This window comes from Magnolia sinica, chromosome 18 (genome assembly GCF_029962835.1).
Source record: "Magnolia sinica isolate HGM2019 chromosome 18, MsV1, whole genome shotgun sequence".
In the NCBI taxonomy this organism is placed as follows: Eukaryota; Viridiplantae; Streptophyta; class Magnoliopsida; order Magnoliales; family Magnoliaceae; genus Magnolia; species Magnolia sinica.
This window is the reverse complement of record NC_080590.1, coordinates 14,313,975-14,335,040: the sequence shown is the minus strand read 5'-3', so window position 1 is coordinate 14,335,040 and position 21,066 is coordinate 14,313,975. Positions and strand designations below refer to the sequence as shown.

At 39.3% G+C, this 21,066-nt stretch overlaps 2 protein-coding genes across 2 annotated transcripts; one reads left to right on the top strand and one right to left on the bottom strand.

Moving 5' to 3' along the window:
* Positions 1-6,018: 6,018 nt before the first annotated feature.
* LOC131232771 (small ribosomal subunit protein uS10y) lies at positions 6,019-12,194 on the top strand. Its single transcript, XM_058229247.1, has 4 exons — positions 6,019-6,181; positions 6,350-6,488; positions 6,637-6,750; positions 11,834-12,194. The coding sequence occupies exons 2-4, from the start codon at positions 6,377-6,379 to the stop codon at positions 11,974-11,976; spliced, it is 369 nt and encodes a 122-aa protein (XP_058085230.1). The 5' UTR covers positions 6,019-6,181; positions 6,350-6,376; the 3' UTR covers positions 11,977-12,194.
* Positions 12,195-19,044: 6,850 nt separating this feature from the next.
* LOC131233093 (UDP-glucuronate 4-epimerase 3-like) lies at positions 19,045-20,788 on the bottom strand. Its single transcript, XM_058229696.1, has one exon. It carries the CDS (start codon positions 20,619-20,621, stop codon positions 19,281-19,283), a length of 1,341 nt encoding a protein of 446 aa, XP_058085679.1. The 5' UTR covers positions 20,622-20,788; the 3' UTR covers positions 19,045-19,280.
* Between the last annotated feature and the right edge of the window lie 278 nt (positions 20,789-21,066).

The window sequence follows — 21,066 nt, the reverse complement described above, 5'->3', positions numbered from 1 at the left end:
GGAGGGAGCAAAATGATTTTGACGGAAGAAGGGGTTTTATTAATGATTGCTATTAATTTTCTTCCTTGATGTGTTATTAGTTTGAGATAGGGCTGCAACTTGGGTTTGAGTCAACTTTTGACCTGAACCCAACTAGCCCAACCTGAGTTGGGGCCAGGTTGTCAAGGTCCTAGGGTCGGGTTTGGGTTGGACAAATTTGGGTTGGTTTAGGGTTGAGTATAGAGGAATTTGAGTTGTGAACCTCAGGTTGGAATTCAGGTCAGGTTTGGGATGCAGGTTGGGTCCTCCCGAGTTAGGGTTGGGCTCAGGTTTACTCTCAACCAGACCCAACCAGCTCAAGTTGCACCCTAGTTTGAGAGCTTTGTTTTTGTTTTACATTTTGCATTTTGCTCGATTTCATTGTGTCATATTCCGATTGTATGTTGTGGCAAATCTGTAACTGTTATTTCTATCAGCATGGGAATGACAAAATGGTTTATTGAAGGGGTTTCAATACAGCCTAATTAAGCTTGTTGTTTAAGCAATGCACGTGTGTGTTGACAATATTGTTTATATTATTAGATTTGTTGAAGATCTCTATATGTTGGACTTTTCAGGTTGCTGATGTATTGTTGCCAATTGTAAATGATGGACGGGCTTTGGAATTAATTGCCTTCCAATGTAAAACAATGAAGGGAACTCTTTGCTAGAGTTGCCATTTTGTTCTCATCATTAATGAAGCAGGCTTTCACAAGGATGGATCTACTCTGGTTTTTTCAGGGTGACGAAGATTTCTATGCCTTTTTTACCATTTCAGGAGTTTGGATTTTGAGATCACAAGTGGTGTTTTTGGGGATAAGAGTACTTCTGGTTTGCTGTCATCTTGCTGATCAGTATTTTTATCCTTTTTTGGTGTGATGGGTACTCGATATGGTGATTTCGTACTTCTGAAATCGTATACAGGTATTGAAGATCCTAATCATAGATGAGTGGTGGCACCGACGAGTGACATGTTCATCTTGAGTGGGGTCTTTTTCATGTTTGGCACTTCTATAGGATTTATTTGATAAAAAGATGAACTTTTGATTATGATAGCAGATATGGTCTGATGAAAACACTCTTCTTAGAGTTCATGTATTCGATGCCAACTTGGATTCTTAACTTCGAAGTTTTTAGCCATTGCTTTGCCAACCGTGTTTTATTGATCTCTTGGTTTTCTCGTCATCCAAGTCTAGCTTTCTCTTGGTTTCTTTTGTTATATTTTATTGCAATTTGGTATTGTGTGTACAGATTTCATTTCCTTCCTTCAGCTAAGCATATACCTTTTCAAGGTGACTCAAACAACCAGGTTTGATTGTTTTTTCTTGTACAATTTGGATATATTTCATTTGTGTATTTGTTGTTTATCATCGTAACTAGGCCGGCAACTTGGGTGCGGTGCAGTTTTGGGTTGAGTATAGAGGAATTTAGATTGGGTTGGGTTGCAAGTTGGGTGCTCTTGAGGTTGGGTTGACCCTGAACCCAACCGAACCTGCCCAAGTTGCACCCCCAATTGTAACTATAGTGGCTGTCTCATTTATTTGGGGTTGGCTCTACGACAGGTAAGTTAGACTTGAACCTGAGAACTCAACACCAAAACATGCCTGCTTTTTCTTTTTCCATGTCATACCTACCATTAACGTGTTGATTGTAATCAACCTATGTAATAAGACTAATAGTCTATTACATTGTGCTTATGGGAGTTTTGTTCTCTCCTTGCTGGTCCCCAACCAGGAGAGGGGTTGCTTCAAGTTTAGCAGCCGGCATCAAACCTATGCCATAACTTTCATCACGAATCCAAACAATATGACATTCCAAGCTCATGCTAGGGCATTCATCCAAGTGAAGGTCTGCCACTACCTTGATAGAGTGGAATGGCAGAAGAGGATCATGTAGCTGACCCAATTAATAGGGATAAGGCTTAGATGATGATGATAATGATGATGGTGCCATATCTACCATTGAGCTATGGGCTTAAACTCTAGTTAGTATTCTCATGATCTGTTTGGCAAAAGTTAAACGACTAAGTAACTAATTGACATCTACCCTTGTTTTACTCAGGCTAGGTACTAGCTGGCACTCCAATGGACTCTCTCTCACAAGGTATTCCAAAACGGTAATAGTGGTCGTAATGGCCACCATTGTTACCGTTATGATACGGGCCATAACGGTCGTTACAGCTCCCATATTAGCCATTAAGGCCCTATTTTATTTTTTGAAAAAAATTGTTACAGGACTGTTATGAACTGTTACGGGACCGTTACAGGGCCTTTACGGCTTGTTTTTTTCTGTAATGGCCATTACGGGCATTTCGACCCCATAACGCATAATGGTTATGAGCGTTACCATTATGTAACAGCTGTTACGACTGTTACGTAACCGATGTTGAATACCTTGCTCTCTCATCTACCCTTGTTTTACTCAGGCTAGGTATTAGCTGGCACTGCAATGGACTCCCTCCCTCTCTATCTCTGTCTAAAATTAAGCTCATCTGATACAATATGTTTGTACTTCTTGCATGTGCTTTTCTGTTTGGAACCTTTTATTTATTAATTCAATAAATCCAAAATAAAAATACAGTTGGTTTCAAAATTCCAAGTAGTGTGCTTGCAACCTTTCTCAATAAATTTAGTTCATGATATGGTCAAGGGATGATAGGTTCGTGATCTATCTATGGCGATTTGGACGGTTTGAGGTACATGGATGCTGCATAAACAATTGCAGAGTGCAGGCCTCCTACTCTGCTATAATCTCAAATGATTGTCATTTGTAACATTAGCTCCATTTGCAGCACGAATTGGTCTGATCGAGTAGACCATGGTCCCAAAAATCTCTTAGACGTGATGATCCTTGCCATCCAATCTGAGGTGATTTTCCTGCTGATTGCGCACATCGCTATCCTTCTCTAATAATTTGTCGTGGTTGTGGCCACAGTTTACTACCACTTTAGAATTGTGGTGATTCATCCACTGTATTCTTAGCAAGCATGTACGACCATTCTGGCTGTTCAAGTCTCATAGCCCAGATGGATACACATTTAGCATTTATGGTGCATTTATACATTAACACATGTATGAGAGAGAGTTAAAAACACTGTCCATTAATAAGTCTATTTATGTATGAGTTTACATCCATTATTAGTCTCACCTAATGAGAAGCACAAATCTTAGGGCTCATTTGGGAGCATAGAATTGAAATTCTGAATTTTCAGTTCTACTTAGTAGCATGGATTTTCAAAAATTTTAAAATCCTAAAAATTATCTTTGGGAGTTTGAAATTTGACTCTTGAATTCTTGAAATTATTTTTTGATATATTTATAAGATAAAAAATGTGATTAATTAAATATTCTTGGCTATTCTAAACATGACATGACCCGAATGAAACAGTCGATCCACATTATATAGAAAGATCACTCATGCAGAAGTATATGAAACGAATGAAGTGCACATGCGTGAAGTGAAAACTAGCAATGCACGTTGGGAATTTGGACCTCTCGATGTGGGATATGTACAATATAAGACTATCATTACACTAAGCTCGTTGTAAGACAGCTTTGGCTCCAAAATAATTTAATTCTAAGCTTTTGGTGGCCTTATGATAGTGGGCTACTAATTTTATATTTGAAACTAAATCATATGCATATTTGGGTGACTGTCAAGTGTTTTTTATAATGTGATCCACAGAATGATTGTACAAGCTTGATTTTTGTAGCATTTAAGTAAAACATTTAACTGCGTAAATGAATATAAATGCCTTGGGTAAGGAGGGTATTATAGTTATGATGGTTGGAGATGACCCAAAATTTAGATTTTGCAAGGTAGGCGTACATCGTGAATTTAAAACGGTGAAATTTTAAATACATTTATAAATTTTAGATTTCAATTCTCAACCATCCAAAATCAAGGGTGCTAACAACCCTTTAAATATCTATGCTGAATTGAAAACTGTAGAAAGCTATATTTGGCTTAACTCTTTTGTGCCCATAGCATCTCCTGATTTCTCATGCTAGTTTTACACCATTTGAAAAGACGGTTGCAACTAGGGAGCAACTTTTGTCGAGGTTTGGACGGGTTTAGGCTCTTGCATTAGGCAATTCAACCCAGACCCAAATCCCACATGATATTTGCATTAATGTAATTACATGAATATTATATGGAAAGTATTGGTGTGGTGATGTAGTAATGCAAGGGAGGACGTGAGGTCGAGCACCGTCTTCCTCAAGGGAATAACTGTTCCGAATCCATGGAACTTATCTGGACTCCTCACAGAGACTTCTTGAATCCACGAGAAAAAAAGTAAGCAAAATATAAAATAAATTTTATAAAATTTGAAATTGCTTGGTGAATGAATAAAAACGAGTTCACAACCCTTTAAATAGGGGTACCAAGCAATGGAAAAAAAATTAGAATCAAACTACAACTAAAACTCCTAGAATTTGTGACTTACTATAAATAGTAAACTTACTATGTGATGTCTTTTACTGTGCAAGGTTTTCAACAAAAAATAGTAAGTGTCGTATTTGGCTTCACCAAGCTGTTCTTTTAATTTTTCTAAGCTCTTCACGTTCCTAAAGCCCGACGGATGAAAAGTTATAATCAAACTAAAACTTACTATTTATAGTAAAAATGAAATTAAAATAGGGAAACGACCATTGATCCGGCGGTATTTCGCAAATCCAGCTTAGGCAACCCGGCATAACGGGGTTAGGTAACTAAAGTAGCTCATTCTACTCCGAAATTATATATTTTACGTCTGATAACTCATTCCAAATTGCGAGATACCCCTGATTTAAGGTCCGACGGTCCGAATGGTCTGGATCACTTCTATCGTCCACCGGGTCTTTTTTTATCCATCTTGGCCACGTAACTGTCAGCGACCCTCTCTACATCATGTAGCCTTCTCTTCAGGTTGAATTCAATACCTCTAAACTGAGGCTGGGTTGAATTCAATACCTCTATACTAAGGTTGGGTTGGGTTGGGTTGGGTTGGGTTGGGTTGGGCCTTAAGCTGACTTCTCTGGAGGCTAACCTGGCCTTGGGTTGACCCTCAACCCAAACCTTAATTACCCAAATCTTGTCACTAAGTAAAAAGTGCACTGACAAGATGATATAAAAACCACTTGATTTTTCCCCACCATTTTAATTTTAACCATCAATTTGATACCCAATAATTGGATGGTTAGAATTGCTCGGTCCCTGTCATTTAGATATATGATACATCTACAATAGGAAAGCGGATTGGCTGGTGTACCACACACAATCTATATCGCTGCTGTAGGTACGTGTTGTGCGAAGATGAGCACCAACGCTCCTCGAGCTCTGAGTTGTACAAACGGTTCAAAGGAGAACATTGTTACATGGGCCTCACAGTGATGCATTTATTATATTTTCAACGTACATCTATTTTTGGATATCATTTTAGATTATTATCCAAAAAATAATCATATCTAATCTGAGCCACATCATAAATAGCAGAGATAATGAATTTCACCGTTAAAAAATTTCAGGGCCAACTATAACATTTATTTTACATCCAATTTGTTCATAAGGTCACAAGGACATTAACTAAGAGGAAAAACAAATTTCATATTGATCCAAAACTTCTGTGATCCAAAAAGGGTTTAACTGGTAGACGTTCAATCCCCCACTGCTTTTTGCAGTGTGGTCCACTTGATAGTTAGATCTGTCATATTTTTCATATCCAGCTTAAGACGAGCTCGCCAAATGGATGGACGGCTTGGATATTACATATACCTCATGATCAGATCTATAGAACTTGCTGGCGTAAATAGAGCAGCTGTATAGCTAGTGTGAGGTACACCAGCCAATCCGCTTCCCTACAATAGGACCCACAAGTTGGATTGGGTGGATAGCCGTACATCAATGCCACGTGTGACAAGGATGGGCCGCCACCACTTTTTAACTGGTGCAAAACTAACACAGGAGTGATTCGCCGCCACCACTTTTTAACTGGTGCAAAACTAACACAGGAGTGATTCGCCTCCTCCAACATATATAGTCTCTTTCGCGGTTCGCTTGCCAAAACCCTAAAATCCTCTGAAGGGAACGTAATCGAGGTTTAGCCCGTCCGAGAACAGCAGCTGCTTCAGCTCTAGCTCTTGCTCACCTATCTCGGTTAGAAGTCGATCCTTCCCTTTTTGAAGTATACACTTTCTTTCCTCATCGATGGATGATTTTTACAAGCAAAAGCACCAGAACAGAGGGTTTTCTCCTTCGTCGTCAAAAAACTAGGGCTAGGGGTGGGGTTTGGGTTTCGAAGTGAAATTGAACTGATTTTATTTTATTTTATTTTTTTTGATTGGGGGTGCAGCTGAGAGAAAAGAAAGTAAAAGGAACCATGGCATACGCTGCGATGAAACCCACAAAACCAGGTTTGGAAGAACCCCAGGAGCAAGTTCACCGCATCCGCATCACTCTCTCTTCCAAGAATGTCAAAAATCTCGAGAAAGGTGAGACCTTCTCTCTCGATCCGACTGTTGAATTTCATCAGATTCCGTTCTCTCTCTCTCTCTCTCTCTCTCTCTCTCTCTCTCTCTCTCTCTCTCTCTCAACTTTCGATTTCTGATTTTGTTTTGTTGATCTTTTGTTTATTTCCAGTTTGCGCGGATCTTGTGCGAGGAGCCAAGGACAAGCGGCTGAGAGTGAAGGGACCGGTGAGGATGCCCACCAAGGTTCTCCACATCACTACTAGGAAGTCTCCTTGCGGTGAAGGTGATATAAAATCATTTCAATTCTACTTCCTTTTTCCTTGGTTAGTTGTATGGCTATTGATGTTCCCTTTTTCCTTTCTTTGTTTTGAGGTTTAATATAAAAATTTGTTACTGGTTAGGGTTAGGGTAAAGTGCATGCGCGAATTTACAAATTCCATGGAGAGAGTTGTCGGCGTTTATAGAAATACTCAACTTACTGAGTGCTTTCATTTAGAACCGCAGGTCTAACGTTCAGAATGTTGGTTGAATGTGTTTATAAGGATACATGCCCAATAAGATACGATGATGATGCTTTCTGATTTTTTTCAACCATGTTAGATGTTAAATTCCATTAAAATTATCCGAGGATGGTATTGAGAATGCACCTCAATGCATTCTAATGCTTAAACTCTATCGACAGTACAAACCGATGCAATTCATACTTCCCCACGTGTTTCTGTACCGTGGTACAAACATCCGTGTCTATGATCTTCCTTGCAATAAACTACTGATTTGATACTATGTATTTTGACATATTGAATATTGTGGGGTCCATAACAGAGTTGTTGTTGGAAGCACCAGTTGACCTTAGTATTCCTTGGTGGTGTTTTGTGTGGTCTGTACCCAGCAATGTAACTGGCAGTTTGCCTCACAGCAGTTTGGAGTTGTATGTAATCCAAACTCCATTCAAAGGAGTTGGGAACTGAGTTCTGTTTACACCGGCGTGGTGAAGTCTTGGTGCAACCCGGTTATCGAATCAATGAGATGTGGACACCAAATCCCAAAGAAGTGGACAAGAATTACACTCACAAGAAAATTTGAGTAGAGAAGGAAAAATAACTTTATTAGTATCAAACTTCTTCTTAAAATACTTAGGAAAACTCACATTTAGGGCTTGTTTGATTTGCTTTAGTTAAACAGAATTTAGCATTTATTACTTACCTTTGTAAAATTGGATGTAAAATGTTGACATTTTTGGTAGGTCCTGACTAGAAAACACGAGGCCCTAAGATAATAGGTGGAAAAATTCCATGGGCCCCCATCATGATGTGTTTTATCCATGCCATTTGTTCATTTTGCTAGATCATTTTAGGGCATGAGCCCAAAGTTTGATCCAAAACTCAAGCGGACCACACCATAAGAAACATTTGGAATAATGACGCCCACCATCAAAACCCACATAGGGCCCACCAGAATGTTTATTCGAGATTCAGCCTGTTCATAACATCACACGTACATGGATGAAAGGAAAACACAAATATCAGCTTGACCTAAAATTTCTATAGTGCCCAAGAAGTTTTCAATGGTTATTGTTCAATCCCCACTGTTTTCTGTGGTATGGTCCACTTGAGCTTTGGATCTCCCTTGTTTTTGGGTCATGGTCTAAAATGATCTGAAAAAATGAATGGACAACATGAATATAACACACATTATGGTGGGGTCCATGGAGTTTTTGGTTTCAAAACATGCCTTGCGAATTTCAATTTAACCTGATTTTTTTAGGTGGAATTCCACCTCCCTTCCAAACACTTGTGAAAAAACATAAATATGTTTTTACCCCAATTCACATGATTTACAGCAAATCAAACCAGCCCTTAGAAAAACTTAAAATGACTACTTCCTACCATGGTTTTGAATGTCGGTATTAGTGGCATATTGACCCGGCCAAAACATGATACTATACAGTATTCTGTGTGGAAAATATTATAAAAATAAAATAAAATAAGAGATATTCAATAATTTTTATATATATATATATATATATATATATTTGTGTGCGTGTTTTGACCATGTATTCAATGGTGCATCGGACTATTCTTTGGTAAGAATGTTGTCCTTACAAGTTGACCTATTGTAAGGTGTGGTGTTGATTTTCTGGGTATAAATTGTGGATATATGTCAAAATTTGATATCATATATTGCTAACATGATTGTCTATCAACTAATATGATTTGCCTAAAATTATTTTGGAAAAACAAAAAAAAACCTAAAAATTAACTTGAAATATTTTATTTTTTTTAAATGTAGAAATATTTTCTTAATCAATGTGTGTGTGAAATCATTAGATCCATAGAAGCATTACAAAAAGAATCAGAAAAAAAAAAAAAACTAAATTAATTTTATTTTTTCTGAAATTTTCAGAAAATACTTGCATAAATCAAAAAAAAAAAAAAAAAAAAAAGAAAGAAAAGAAAAACCCTAAAATCTTCAACAAATCAGTAGATCCATAGTCTTCTAATACTCGAGCATCATAACAAGAATTAGTATATATAAAAAAAAAAAAACTAATTTAAAACTTATTCTGAAATTTTTAGAAAATACTTGTGTAAATTAAAAAAAAAAAGGAAACACCCCAAATCCAGATCAAATCAGCCAAGATCTTATCGAAATAGTTTATATTGATTCAAAATTAAAATAAAAAAGATGTGATCTTTGTATTTGGTCTAGATCTAGTTGACAATTCCTTTAAAACAAACAGTCCCCCTCTATGAGGAAATCAAAAGGAAAATGAGAAGAAAAAACCCCAGAGAAAACGTACACACACAAAAAAAAAGAGAAAAAGGGTCAATTGGAGCCTTTTTTAGCCAAATCGGTTGAAACTACTATGGAGTATCGGTGCCAATAGGCCCGCTGCGGGCCAATAGGGTACCGTGTTTTCATAACGGGCCGATATGGACCCATATCGCTTATCGTATCTATCCAATACGGATACGATATGGCTGTATCAGCCAAGACAATACCAATATTCTAATTTATGCTTCCTACAGTAAACCCCCTTTTTCTAGACTCTTTTAAGTGAATGTCTGACGAGAATTCCCCAACAAAGAGATTGATTTCAAATCAATCATAGTTGACTTCCAGGTCTATCGAATTTACCTAAAGATGGTAAAAGCCTAACAATAGTAAAAGCAAATCTTAAAAAATCCCAATTACATCTCTAAATCAGGCCCATATCTTCAACCACATCTTTGAATCAGCCCCCATATCTTTCAAAAATAGTAAATTGCAATCCTTGATTTAAGCTACCAAATCTATAAATAGATAGTTCAAAAATGATCACATGGTGGGCTGTACAGTGGGCTCTGGTCCTACATGATTTTTGGGCCTTACAGTAGGCCTAAGTGGGCTGTCGGCCTGTATCAAGTCTCACTGTTGTTATTTTTCAGCCTCTAGCAAGCTTAAAATTATCAGTTTTGAAGTGAGGCTTGTCTAGGTCCAAAACAAACCAGTACTGTGTAAACAGCAAAGCAGAACCAATACGACTCATCTGAAATAGGATGGGCCATGTAAACATCAAATTACCAGTACCCAAAACAGAAAGGGTATTTTTGGAAAATCTAAGTGCCTTTTATTTTGTAATTTTAATGTCATTAATATTAAAGGGCAAAAGCCTCTTCAACTCCTCGCTCTCTCACCCCCACCCCCCAATGATGATAGGGAAAACCCTAAGTCACCAACCCTCCCTCATCTCTTTTGCCCCCTTTGTACGGCACTGTGGCTGTGCTGTGAAGAGAAGAAAGTGGGCACATGGTTCGGCAATCCAGACCTTTGATTTGTGAGCCCTACTTCTGATGGTGGTAGCTTTCTATCTATCTAGTGATCCAGACCATTCATTTGTTGGGCTGCACAGTGTCAACCATGCCCTGAAAATTTGACAATTAGGCCCATGAGTCTTGGTAGTGGCAGCTGGATTAAGACCCTTGGGCCGGGAAAGATATATATTACAAAAAAAAAGGGACATGGATGCTTGGTATCAAACTCTTCCCTTAAAGCCAAAGTCTTCATCCATTTTGCCTGACTTGTAAAAGTGTCTGGCTGAGACATATGTAGGTTGGATGTAATTTGCCAATTATATGGTTGACAGGGTTACACATATCATGAACCTCCAAAACCAGGTCAACTCGTCCACATCTTGCAATAGCGTTGGGAGCTCATCCTCTATAGCAGTGCCTTACCCTTGCGTTGGTAAAACTATTCCTTGCTGCCTTATTAGTAGTTTTGTGGAGTTCACGTCCCGAATTATTTTCCATGGTTCTACTGGAAACTTATCACGGTAGTAAATGGCTTCTTACTATACCTTCTCTCTGTATATTCATTGCTTATTTGTATATTGTCTTCATTATTCATTTCTCAGATCACCTGCTTTATTGTCTGTTTCTTTCCTGTTTATCATTGTCTTGTTGAATCTGCAAGAAATCAGTTTCTTCTCTTTTAATAAATTCATTTGCAGCAAGTTCCTTGTAGTTTCCATGGCTCTTCATTGGTCTTCCTACATGCTATTTTTGAACATTTTCAGTTTCCTGATTGGGTTATCCCTTTTGAGTTACAGGTTCCCAGATCTATTGATCTTAGGGTCTGTTTTGCCTTGTTGAATCTGCAACCTTAATTGGATTTCAATCAAAGTACAATTGGTCAACATCCTATGTGCGCCCACTGAATTCTGGTAGAATTCTATACTTTGAATCCGATTGCATCTGCCTATCATCATCCCTTCTCTTCGGTTATCTTTTTCACTTCCATATTCATAGGTGGTGGTTCTTCAGGTGGGCCCACTGAATTCTGGTAGAATTCTATACTTCTTTGAATCCGTTTGCATCTGCCTATCATAATACCTTCTCTTCAGATATCTTTTTCACTTCCATATTCATAGGTGGTGGTTCTTCAGGTGGGCCTTTTATTTTGTTAATATCACTATCACCAGCATTGTCATCTAAGCCTTATCCCAGCTAATTGGAGTTGGCTACATGATTTTTATCTCCTTTTGTTTTGCTTGTAAGTATTATCATACCAGAAATTCATCCCCACCATCATGTACTTGGAAGGAATTCATTTAACTCGGCACGCATTCTGCAATTGTGATGGAAAATAGTGAAAGTAAATACATTAATATATATTGTTTTCTAGGTCTAAGCAACCATTCCTAGTTAGGCATATCATATTCTCTGTCCTCCTTACTGCATAGAACTGGTACTAGAACATTCATAATGTAAGGTGCTTGCTGTGTGAACCTGCCATATTACACTTAATTGAAGTCTAGGGATTGGTAACATTGTGATGCAAGTCTTGAGCGATGAACATGATGGAATCTCTTTGTCCGAGTACAGGAACAAACACGTGGGATCGCTTTGAGCTTCGTGTACACAAACGGGTAATTGATCTTGTTAGCTCTTCAGAAGTGGTGAAGCAAATTACCTCCATCACCATTGAACCCGGGGTGGAAGTCGAAGTTACCATTGCTGATCCATAAATACCCGTCTTTTTGCCCACACCAGTAGAGTTATGTAGTCGTTATTTTGTTTTTGTTTTTGTGGAATTAAGAGCTCTAACCTTACAAGCAATCGGTGAGGTTTTCTTTTGATTATTTTTTTTTCCCATGTTGGGGTTGAAAACTTGGCAACTTTGAAAGAACTTTAATAGGTAATGTGACATTGGCTCCTGATAGTCAGTAGTGGGCCCTTTTGCCAATGCGAAGCATCTGATTATTATTTTCGTGAGAAGGGTTTTTTTTTTTAAGAACAAAAATTAATGATCACATTCATGATCATATTGTTCTCCCTCTAGTCTATGTTAAGACCCTGTGTGGCCCACTGGCATGGCTGTCATCCAAGCAGACCCATACACTATAGATTTCATTACCGTGAAGAGGAGAGAGCCCAAGCCTTGTCACCATGCATTGGTTGCGGGTTGCGTGACAATGGGTATGCTGGCACGGGGGATATGAGTGTTCGGAATGGGCCTGGGCGGGTGCTTCACCAATCACACTTCATTATGGGATGTTTTCCAACTGGCTTGATTTACGACCATTGAACACTTGGAATGCATCTTATTCTTTCCCAAACCCGCATTTTACCAAAAAAGTCTCTTAGTTGCCCACCATCAAATCAGGTCCGAGCAGCTTTGAGTGTATATTATAATATTATAGAAGAGAAGTGGAGGGGATGAAAGCGCTTAGTCTATTTTCACGTAATTGCACCATTGGATGTGGAGTGTTCCGCTTGAGGCTGGCAGGTTGGGGAGATGATGCGTTGGAGCTGGAAGAAAAAAAGAAGAAGAAGAAGAAGAAGATATCCGTTGGACCGTTCTATTTTCTTCAATGTTGTTTAGCCATCTCTCTACAGCACACCTGGCAGGGTCTATCTGTTTACTGGGCCTAATTATTAATGACTGATGTTTCAATAATCAAAGCTATGTGATAATCATTTACTTTGGTTTTTGTCAATTATTCCACACCTAAAAATTACAAGGTGGCCACTAATAAGATGGTTAATTTTTCGAGACATCACCCAACCATGCTAAGTCTTCTTCAATGCAATCCTACTGGAAATTTGACTGTTAATTACTTTCGTTTTCTATGGTAGCCACCATCAAGATAGCTAGGATTATCTTATAGGTTAGATTTTGGGAGATATCACTAATCAGCCGATGGGCCCTTTATAGACTTGGTTGATACAAATGGGTCCGATGGTCTGACCTTGAGGGACCCGAAATGCACGAGGATCATAATAATTTAAAAGATGATGCAATGAAGAAGAAAGTAACTGTACTCTTAGATAAGCTTCTCCCACGTATTCTAAAAAGTATTGGCTGAAACCAGTACTTGTCACCCATAAACAATAGAAGGCGGTGCGGTGCATCCATACAAAGCTTGGCTCTAATACGCTTTTGGCTCCAACTCGCATCAGAGCATTTGCAATGCCATGGGAATTACCCAATCCACTGAAGGAAGCTTTGCAGTGTATGAACATGGGCCATAATACAGACAGATAAAGAGAGATGCATCGCTGGCCCACGTTCCATTGGAAAAAAGAAACAATCTATGATTGCCGCTATTCCCCAATATGTGGATTTTGAGGGCATGGTCTATCCACAAATGGGCGTAAGGTCTGTCATTTGTTAGAAGCAAAAAACTAAATAAAATACTTGCTTGAGTAACGGTGGGCCACCAGTCATCAAATGTTTGCCAAACAAGAAGAAAGAAGTTGATTTCATAAAGTCAACGCCAAAAGAAAGGGGGACAGATGCAAGTACCCAAATGAAAGGAGAGGTGACCAATGCATATACTATCTCCTATATTCAAAATTGCTCCACTATCAGAAGCTTAAGCTGTTTTGTCTTTTTTCCACGAAAGAAGCGCTTATAAGATTTGATGATCCAAGTGAAACTATCAAAATGAATATAAGCTCCTTGAATCAACTTCACCTAGCAATGAATATCCTTGCATTCTTACAACACGTGCAGAATAGAAAGCTTAACCAAGATAAGAACATTTCACTGTATGGAAATACCCTGTCAAACTCGGACGGTGAATTCAACTAGATGGAAATACCCTGGCAAACTCAAGACGGTGAATTCATCAAAGACCTCCCAACTGTAACATCGCCAGACACCTCCGTATCTGGTAAAACGCAAGCATGCGCACAACCAACATACAATCCCGTAGCAAAAAATTTTGAACCGTTGCTGAGACTTTTTTTCAATTACATGAATGCTTCTCCTTTAAAACAGCGGCAGAAACCCTTGGATTGGAAGTTAGGTTCACATTAACCACCACTGTGGATAAGAGATTTCCATGGCAAATCAAATCAAATCACAAGTGACATTATGAAAATTCTCCTCCATTTGGATTGCAACAAAGTGTTAGATTCGCATAAAAGAGAATTTAAGACATTAACTAAATAGTGAAAAAGGAAATTTTTATCACTGCAGAATTGTTTTTTTTTTCTTTTTTCTTTTTTCTTTATTGCCATTAAACTCTTATCCAAAGGAGCAACCAGTTTGGATAAAGAGATTTCTGTCTGATTACAATTTCCTTTTGCACTAGGAGGTGTATGATTTTATTTTTTTTGTTAGCTTGTTAGTACACCCCACTATCAGTTCACACTAGGAGGTGTCTGATTACAATTTCCTTTAGCAATTTTCAGTGGATATAGTTTTAGGAGTGTTGGTTAAATTAAAAAAAAAAAAAAAAAACATATTTGTAGTATATTTCTGAAACAATTAGGCCTTTTTGGAACGTATTAAATGTAATTGGACACAATGATTATGTCTGGAAATACCATGGTATTTTGATAGTATTTTGGCCCTCCAATCCCATGTTTGGGATCAAATTCTTCCTTTGGGTAAAACACTATCATCTAAAACCTGTGTTTGGTGGACCATGGAACTGTAAACAATGGACCAGATTTCACAAATGATGCTGTCACCTTTAGTCATATGCAACTCAATTGTCACATGTAAAAGGTGCATATAGATGGACCGTGTGGATAAAACACATGCATCAACATGGGCCCGACAAATGTAGTGGATTTCAAAATCCCATCTATATCTCCTATTGGGACTGGATGATATGATGCTTGATTAATCCAATCATTCCCATCTTTTTTCAAACGTAGGATTAATCCACTATTAATCCACTACAAATCCCACCTATATCTCCTAATGGAATTTACATTGGACCAAATGAAATTTCATACCATCTAATCCCACCAGCCCTTAGTTTCTTATGGTAAAACAGTAAATAACCAGTGATTTTCACGAGCATGCATCATATCTCATCCCCAATGCCATTATCTGTTCTAGAAATCTGTGTTGCATTTGCCTGCCATTTCAGGAGCAGAGGAAAGCTATTTGCAATTTTGGAATTTCTATGCTTAGAAATTCTGAAGCAAAATGGGGATCCTTGCTGTTGTATCGGAAAGAGAGCTTTTCCATATCTACACCAGTATCATTTTGGAAATTCCACTAAGAGTAGTAGAATCCCGAAAACCAAGAACTAGTTTTCTCGTGAACCTGAGACATAAGCAGCATTAATTTATAATAGCAAGCTTAACCAACCATCCCCTCCCCAAGAAAAGAAAGGGTTTCTACTTTCTTTCTTTTTTCTGTTGGATGATTAACAATACCATGTAAACATGATATGATGATACAAGTCCCCAAGAAACAATGCAGCACCAAGACCATCCCCAATTGCAAATAGTAAAAAACGGTTTCCATTCCATTCCCTTCACTGATACTTCCCCAAATATTTTTATTTTTTATTTTTATTTTTGAGGGATTACTGAACAATTTATTGAGCAGGTGCCAAAACAGCGCAAAGAATTACATAGCGAAAAAGAGATTAAAGTCTAGTAGAAGATCTATACACGCAGCCCATTCAACTACAAGACTTTTAACCCTAAATATAACCTCTCCTTCCTTAGAAATTTCATCCCGGAAGCACCTACCATTAGAAGTTTAACCCTAAATGTAACATCTCCTTCCTTAGAAATTTCATCCCGGAAGCACCTACTATTAGAAATTTAACCCTAAATATAACCTCTCCTTCCTTAGAAATTTCATCCCGGAAGCACCTACCATTAGAAATTTAACCCTAAATATAACCTCTCCAAAGAAATTTCATCCCGGAAGCACCTACCATTTCTATCCTCCCAAATGGCTCAAAAAACAGCCAACAAAGACGACCACCAAATGATCTGATATTGCCTCCCAAGATGAGAGCCATGCCAAATAAGGAGGTCCGGGACAGAATTTGGCATGACCCATGAAAAGTAGAAATACCCAAGAATAGAATTCCATACCCTCCTAACAAATGAGCAATGAATGAAGAGATGGCTGATAGATTCTGTGTCCGCTGTGCACATGACACATGTTCAGAAGAACCGTGGTCCTTTTTGGCGGGGATCAACAGTACGGATTTTGCTTCTACCAACAAGCCATCCAAATGCCACTACCTTGGGAGCATTTTACCTCTCCAAAGTTTTTTTTTTCTTTTTGATAAATACAAGGAGTAATTATTTTCTTGAATGGCAATTGAAGAATGCAAAGAATTATTTATAAATACCATAATTGAATAAGAAACGAATGCATGCAAATCAAGGAACAAAACAAAATCAAATAAGGGTCATGGCAGACAGCGTGATGGTCATGAAAAACCCTCTTTAACCACCTCTCATTCAGTGACAAAACAAATGTTTAATGATATAGTCATAGTCATGGCTCTAATCTCGTCACCACCATAAAAGAAAGCCTCCAGTCCAAAGCTCAAAGCAACGCAATTGCATTTGTAGATCTCCCACTACTGTTAAAGGATCAGAGAAGGACAGAATAAGAGGGATATTGAATCTACCATAATAGACTGAAGGACAGAATAAGAGGGATATTGAAATTACCATAATAGGCTGAATCTTTGCCTCAGTTCAGTCACACCTACCACTGGACCCAAGTAAACCAATATACTGTAGGATTTCCCTCGTCGTTCAAAAACCCCACCTATACCAAAAAGACAAGCTTCTCAACCAAGCTACTGTCAAGATTCAATTTCCCAAAAACTGGCAGGCAGTGCAAATCGGCAGACAGCCTTCTTTTCCATCATCCGTTGGTTTTCAAACACAGCCTTTCCATTTCTTGCAGACTTAGATATCCGACCCCCCCTCAGCATACATTTCTTACAAAGGCTCACTGAATCAACTAATTCTTCATTATCTCTAATTTTCTCCATTACAATGTGAGAAACTTCCTGAAGCATTTTCGCATTTACAACCAATTCAAGAACAAATTCTCATGATAAGTTGCAACAGAATTGAAAACAACAATAGCAGCTTCTTTTAAAAACTAGAACAGAGTATTTTCTGTAATAATAAACGCCCAAAAAAAAAAAAAAATCACACACTTATGATATTAGTGAACACACAGTACAATTTTATGGTGAAAATCACTCCTAGACAAGCAAGGTATTCCGTAACGGTAATGGTGGCACAAATTTATAGTGAAAATTACTCGCAGAAAAGCAAAGTATTCCATAATAGTAACGGTGGCCGTAACGGCCACCACCGTTACCTTTACGATACAAGGTGTAACAGCCATTATGAGAGCCGTAATAGCTGTTACGGTCTTTTTTTGTTTTTTGTTTTTTTTTTTTTTTAAAAAAAAAACCGTATCAGCCCTGTAACGGACAGTTATGGGGGTTGTAACGGCTTTTATGGGGGGCATAAAAGGCTGCTACAGGTCATTAACAGCCTTTATGGGTCTTTTTTTTTTCTATAACAGCCGTTACAGCCTTTATGACCCCATAATGCGTAACGGTTGCCACCGCTGCCTTTACAGCACACCATGCAAATAAGGTTCTAGAGCTTCTTATAATTTTCTGCTCAAGCAATTCTGAGTTCTTTATTGAACATTGACGACTAAGAATACTAAGAAGACCAGTTCATTCATATACAAGAGTGATTGCAGCAGCAGGGATATCCCACTCCTGACATCTTATGAAGTCAAGGTCGTAAAGAACCATGGGTCATGAATCCTCAAGGATACCAAAGCCGCACAGATTTGCAAATTGGTAGGCATCTAGCAGGTTTGCAGCAGAATGTGACAGACTGACAGTGCCAGAATTGGCCTCTTCTTATTAAGAGACAACATTCAACCATTGGGTTATCATGGCCACAAGCCCCATAGTAAGCTACGATGGCCTAAATGGCTGTTTTCCTACCAGATAATAAATTAAGCACCAATTTATCATATTAAAACCATCCATAAAAGATATAATAGAAATCACTAAAGCTAGTTGGTGTGCCCCAAATTGAAATGAGACAGTATTTCAATAGTGAGTGAAAAGGGGCCACACATGCCTCAATGTCAACTGTAAGTTGTGCAGAAATTCAAATAAGTTGCATTTGGTGTCTTGAACATAGCACCTACAGAAATGAAATCCATATTTTAGAATCCCCTCTCCCGTGAATATGCGCTGTATAATTCTTTGCATTTTTTTCCTAATACCCAAAGATCGAAACATGACAAACAGAATCTCCTTAAGAGGGATTTGTTTTTCTTGTAAACAAATTATGTAGGCCCTTTCAAATTCCTCAAATCCAAACAACCCTAAAGTGCAACACAACTAAGGGTTGGATTGCATGATGCACAAAAGGAATACATAATGCGCAAAAGGAAACATTAAGCAAACATTAAGCAATTTCCGCAATGTGAAATCCCAGAGCAGGATGGGCAATAAACTATCAAAGTTTTACATAATGCATAGTAAATTCCAGGTTTCTTGGTGTCTTCTTCATATCATCATAACCATAAAAGAGAAAAAGGAATAACAATAAGAATAGGAGATCTGATTCCTCAGCAGAAGAATTATTAAGAACCCAAAGTAGCAAGTGCTGTTTTATTGGGAATATTGTTATGGCAATAGGGGTCCATCAATCAGCATGTGCCCATAGTCTTCAGTCATGGATTGTACAATGCTAATAACACTACTAAATTCTAGAAAGCAATAGAAACATGAAAGCAAATGGAAGAAGATTACACTGAAAGAAGATAAGAAAGATGATTTCGGTTCTTTTGATAGAGGTAAAGGAATGTTCCACAGAACAACACCCACCAATGAATAATACCATTTCCACAGGACGTGAAATTCCTCCCTATATGATGATATAAAGATATGAAAGAAGTGTAAAATCTAAAAGCTGAGTGGGAAAAAAATGTTAAGAATCAAAATGAAAGAAGAATGGATGAACAATTCTACCACATGACGTGATCCGGTGGCAAATCCAATCACCCACTGCTCTTCTTTCCTGAACCTGAATAGTACCTGAGGTACCACCGCACGAATTTCTTCAACCCTGTCTGCAGGTCCGTCGAGGGTTTGTACCCAAGTTCCTGCTGCGCCAGGCTAATGTTTGCATGCGTGAACTGGACGTCCCCATTCCTCGGCATCTTCAGCATTACCCGGTTCGCCTTCATCTTCAACAGCCTCTCCAATATGCCAACGAGTTCTGTAACGGGCACGGGTGATGTGTTCCCCAAATTGAATACGCGGAGCTGCGCGGGCCCCGTCTTCTTCCCGCCACTCCCGGTGCTCTTCTTTGCTGTATCCAGTGACGCCAAGCAACCCTTCACAATATCATCAATGTAGGTGAAATCACGGGCGACTGTCCCATGATTGGGCCCCTCGAAGATTGGAATCTTCTTCCCCTGCAGTATATCCTGTGTGAAGAAGAAGTAAGCCATGTCAGGCCGGCCCCATGGACCATAGACGGTGAAGAACCGTAGGCCAGTGATTGAGAGCCCGTAGATGTGGTTGTAGGTGTGGGCAATCTCTTCACCGGCCTTCTTGGTGGCAGCATAGAGGCTGGCAGGCTGGTCGGTGCGGTCCCACTCTGAGAAAGGAACCTTGGAATTGAGGCCGTAGACAGAGCTGGAGGAGGCCCATACAATTGCGGGCTGCGGGTTGGCGGACTTGCAGACCTCGAGGATGCTGACGAGGCCGGCGATGTTGCTGTGGACATAAGACGACGGATTCTGCATGGCGTAGCGGACGCCGGCCTGGGCGGCGAGGTGCATAACGTGGGTGAAGGGGACGACGTCGAAGAGCTTGCGGAGAAGGGCGGCGTCATTGATGTCGCCCTCAACGATGAAGACGCCAGCGTGCTCGAGGAGATCCCGGCGGGACCGCTTGAGGGACGGATCATAGTAGTCGTTGAAATTGTCGAGGCCGACGACACCATCGCCACGGTGCTTGAGGGTGGAAGAGACGTGGGAGCCGACGAAGCCAGCGGCGCCGGTGACGAGGACGGAGAGGCCTTTGCTGGTGCGGACTCGGGCTGAGGAGCGAACCCGCTTCTCCCAGGCGGGGCCGCCCCAGGTGGGGGCTTGGAGAGAGCGGCGGATGGGGTCAAACGACGACGACGAAGAAGGCGGCGATCGAGTGACGAAGAGGAAGATGAAGAAGACGAAGATGAGAGACCAGAAGGTCAGCTTCCAGATCGATGATTGCCATCGCATCCGATGGCTGAGAATGTAATGAGATTTATCCATCTTGATCTTTCCCGGCGTTGATGGAACGCCGCTATCAATGCTGTTATCGATAAGCGAAAGGGGCTTCAGCTGTGACATTCGCAATTAGGGTTAGGGTTAGGGTTTTTTGGGGATTTGAGAGAGAAAGATGAATGCGGTTTTTGTTGTTTGGGAATCTTTCAGTTTCTTGGATGGGGTGTTTGTTCTTGCTCTCGTTTTTGTAAATCTCATTCCGAGGGTTTTGATTAATTGAGAGGGACAGAGAAAGACAGTGACTGAGAAAGACAGAGTAGATGAAGGAGACTAATGTCTGGAACTCATTAGATTGGGAATATTTTATTTTATTTTTTCTTAAATCGTGATTTGTTTTGTTTGCAATCTTAAATAATGAGAGAGAAAGCAACTGAAGTGAAGAGGAAGTGATTGGGTCGAACACGTTAATTTTCTGGAATTGATTGACCTCACCTCTTATAATTATCGGGTCTTGCCGATCAGGAAGCGGATTGCACAAAAAGATACTCCTGTGTACCCTGTTTTCGAAAGC

Coding starts and splice junctions, on each gene's coding strand:
- LOC131233093 (XM_058229696.1), bottom strand. CDS start 20,621: ATGTCACAGCTGAAGCCCCTTTCGCTTATCGATAACAGCATTGATAGC.
- LOC131232771 (XM_058229247.1), top strand. CDS start 6,377: ATGGCATACGCTGCGATGAAACCCACAAAACCAGGTTTGGAAGAACCC. Junction 6,489..6,636: donor TGTCAAAAATCTCGAGAAAG/GTGAGACCTTCT, acceptor GTTTATTTCCAG/TTTGCGCGGATCTTGTGCGA. Junction 6,751..11,833: donor GAAGTCTCCTTGCGGTGAAG/GTGATATAAAAT, acceptor GTCCGAGTACAG/GAACAAACACGTGGGATCGC.